Source organism: Mixia osmundae (genome assembly GCF_000708205.1).
Source record: "Mixia osmundae IAM 14324 unplaced genomic scaffold scaffold_8, whole genome shotgun sequence".
In the NCBI taxonomy this organism is placed as follows: Eukaryota; Fungi; Basidiomycota; class Mixiomycetes; order Mixiales; family Mixiaceae; genus Mixia; species Mixia osmundae.
In genome coordinates, this window is record NW_014575556.1 from 794354 (window position 1) to 796483 (window position 2130).

Genomic DNA, 2130 nt, shown 5'->3' on the forward strand with positions numbered 1-2130 from the left:
GCGCGATGCATGCAACCTCCTTGTTCCTCGGGGCGTCCCTTTTCCCACTGTGTGCGGTGCTCCGAGCGTCTCAGGTAGGCCACTGATCACAGCATGATCCGTTCCCAACAGCGCAAGCTCTGCGTTGGGATCTTTCTCGAAGTTTTCTCGACTCTGCCTCTGCTTGTCGCTGCTCTTCGACGCTTCCCCAGCAGAGATCAGGGACTCATCGATTGACAGCATCTCATCGCATAGCATCACGTCGTCGCACCGCACCCTTTCCACTACCACAACAGCGCCCATCATGCCCCACCTGAGAGACGAGACGATGCGACAGGCCCGTGACCGATCGGTAGCTCGCTACATCCGCGCTGCCTCTGACATCCTCGACGACGCTACGGCAGGCAGTCGTGCTCATCGGGAGCGCCAGTCGTCCGTCTACTACAGTCAGTCTCTCCCGTCTTGCCCTCAGACGTGCTCATGGATCGCGTGAACAGACTTTGCTGCCCAGCTTGCTGCTGCAGACTCGACACTCGGCTTGCTCAAGACGCTCGCTGTGGCACCCGAGATCCAGGCCGTCACTCGCTCAAGCTCGCTCGATCGTGTTGCACTCGCTGAGCTCGGTCTCGGCTCATCACTCGTCGGCCGTGGTCATGACGAGCGTCTGCTTCAAGTCGTCTTGCTCGGTGGGTTCTCTTGCTCATCACGAGTCGTGGCAGCGAGCTGATGTACGCAAGTGCAGCTACGCTGGTCCAGGAGGGCATCAATGATCGTGCTCAGTCGTCATCATGGATCCGCTCGCTCGGTCAAGACGTCTTGCTCGCCCGTCTCCTCGCGGCCAACGACCAAGGCCGTCAGGTCTCGCTTCAAGAAGCCTACGAGCTCGTCCAGGATCTGATCGACACCCGCTACTCCGGCCGCCACGAGCAGGAGTGTCGTGTCCAGTTGCTCATTCAATTGACCTCTGACGCTGCACGCTCATCATCTGCTCTGGCCTCGATCAGCCGAATCGGTGCTCGCCGTGAGGACGTTCGTGACATCATCGAGTCGCTCGTCTTTGACCGTCGACCGGCTCGCAACGTCAACGCACGTGACATCATCGAGCTCATTGCCTCGAGCCGCTCCCAGCTCAAGTCACGTCGTTGCGCCGCACTTGACGGCGGCAATGACAACCTTGCCGATCTCATCGAAGCGCTCTCGTTCGATCGCTCTGCTCGTCGTGGCCTCAGCTCTCGCACTGAGCACGACATCGAGCAGCTTGCCAACGATCTCATCCAAGACCGCGGCATTGAACGTATCGGTGGCAAACGCGAGATCGACCAGGTCCTCATCGATGCTCTCGACGGTCGTCGCTCGATCGCTCGTGAAAATCGCATCGAACGTGATGCTGAGCGTGTCCTCATCGATCTCCTCGGCGAACGCGGTGTCCGTGGCTCGTCTAGCAACGAAGCTGAGCTCATTCAGGACGTCATCGCTGGCCGCTGCTCGACGCGTGGACTCGATCTCGAAGACATCCTTGCTGCGACTCGTCGTGCAGGTCGTGGTGTCGACATTGAGGACTTGATCGCTACTCCTCGCACCGGACGTGACTACGATCTCGAAGACCTCCTTCAAGGTTAGCCAATCGCGTGACACAGACGTACACACTGACGTACACATGTACATGCAGCTCGTCTCGGTCGCAACAACTCGGAGGCCGAAACGCTTCGTCTCATCCGCAACCTCGAACGCAATGGCGTCCTTCGCACGGTCGAAGCAGAGGCCGGCTGCTGCGGCCAGACGGACGAGCTGGATCGCATCTGTGAGTCATTGCGCTCACTCAGGGTGAAGTATGACGAACTGACGGACAAGTCGGCCTGGCCGGAATAAAGCTCGCAAGCTCGAACGATCAGGACAGATTGAACGCAACCTCGCTCAAGCGGTCAGTCCATGATCAAGTCGCTGACACAATGCAAGCTGATCTTGTTCTGTCCAACAGCTCCGCCGATTGTCGAGCTCGCTCTGAAGTCATCACGCAGGAGACGCGCGTAGAAGAGCGCATTGAAGAATTGCCGACTCAAGAGAGTATGACGACCTCGAATCTATCAAGTGACTGAGCGAAAGCGAACCTGATCCAAGAAGATCTGCAGAAGAATGACAACAACAATTTGG

General features: G+C 58.2%; 1 protein-coding gene across 1 annotated transcript; it reads left to right on the forward strand.

The window, feature by feature from the left end:
* Nucleotides 1-193: 193 nt before the first annotated feature.
* Nucleotides 194-2000, forward strand: L969DRAFT_77576 (uncharacterized protein; the record flags this gene model as incomplete). Its single annotated transcript, XM_014711258.1, has 5 exons — nt 194-425; nt 477-665; nt 722-1594; nt 1649-1780; nt 1831-2000. Coding segments are annotated over exons 1-5 (1506 nt in total), but the record flags the coding sequence as incomplete, so codon positions are not given.
* Nucleotides 2001-2130: the final 130 nt, after the last annotated feature.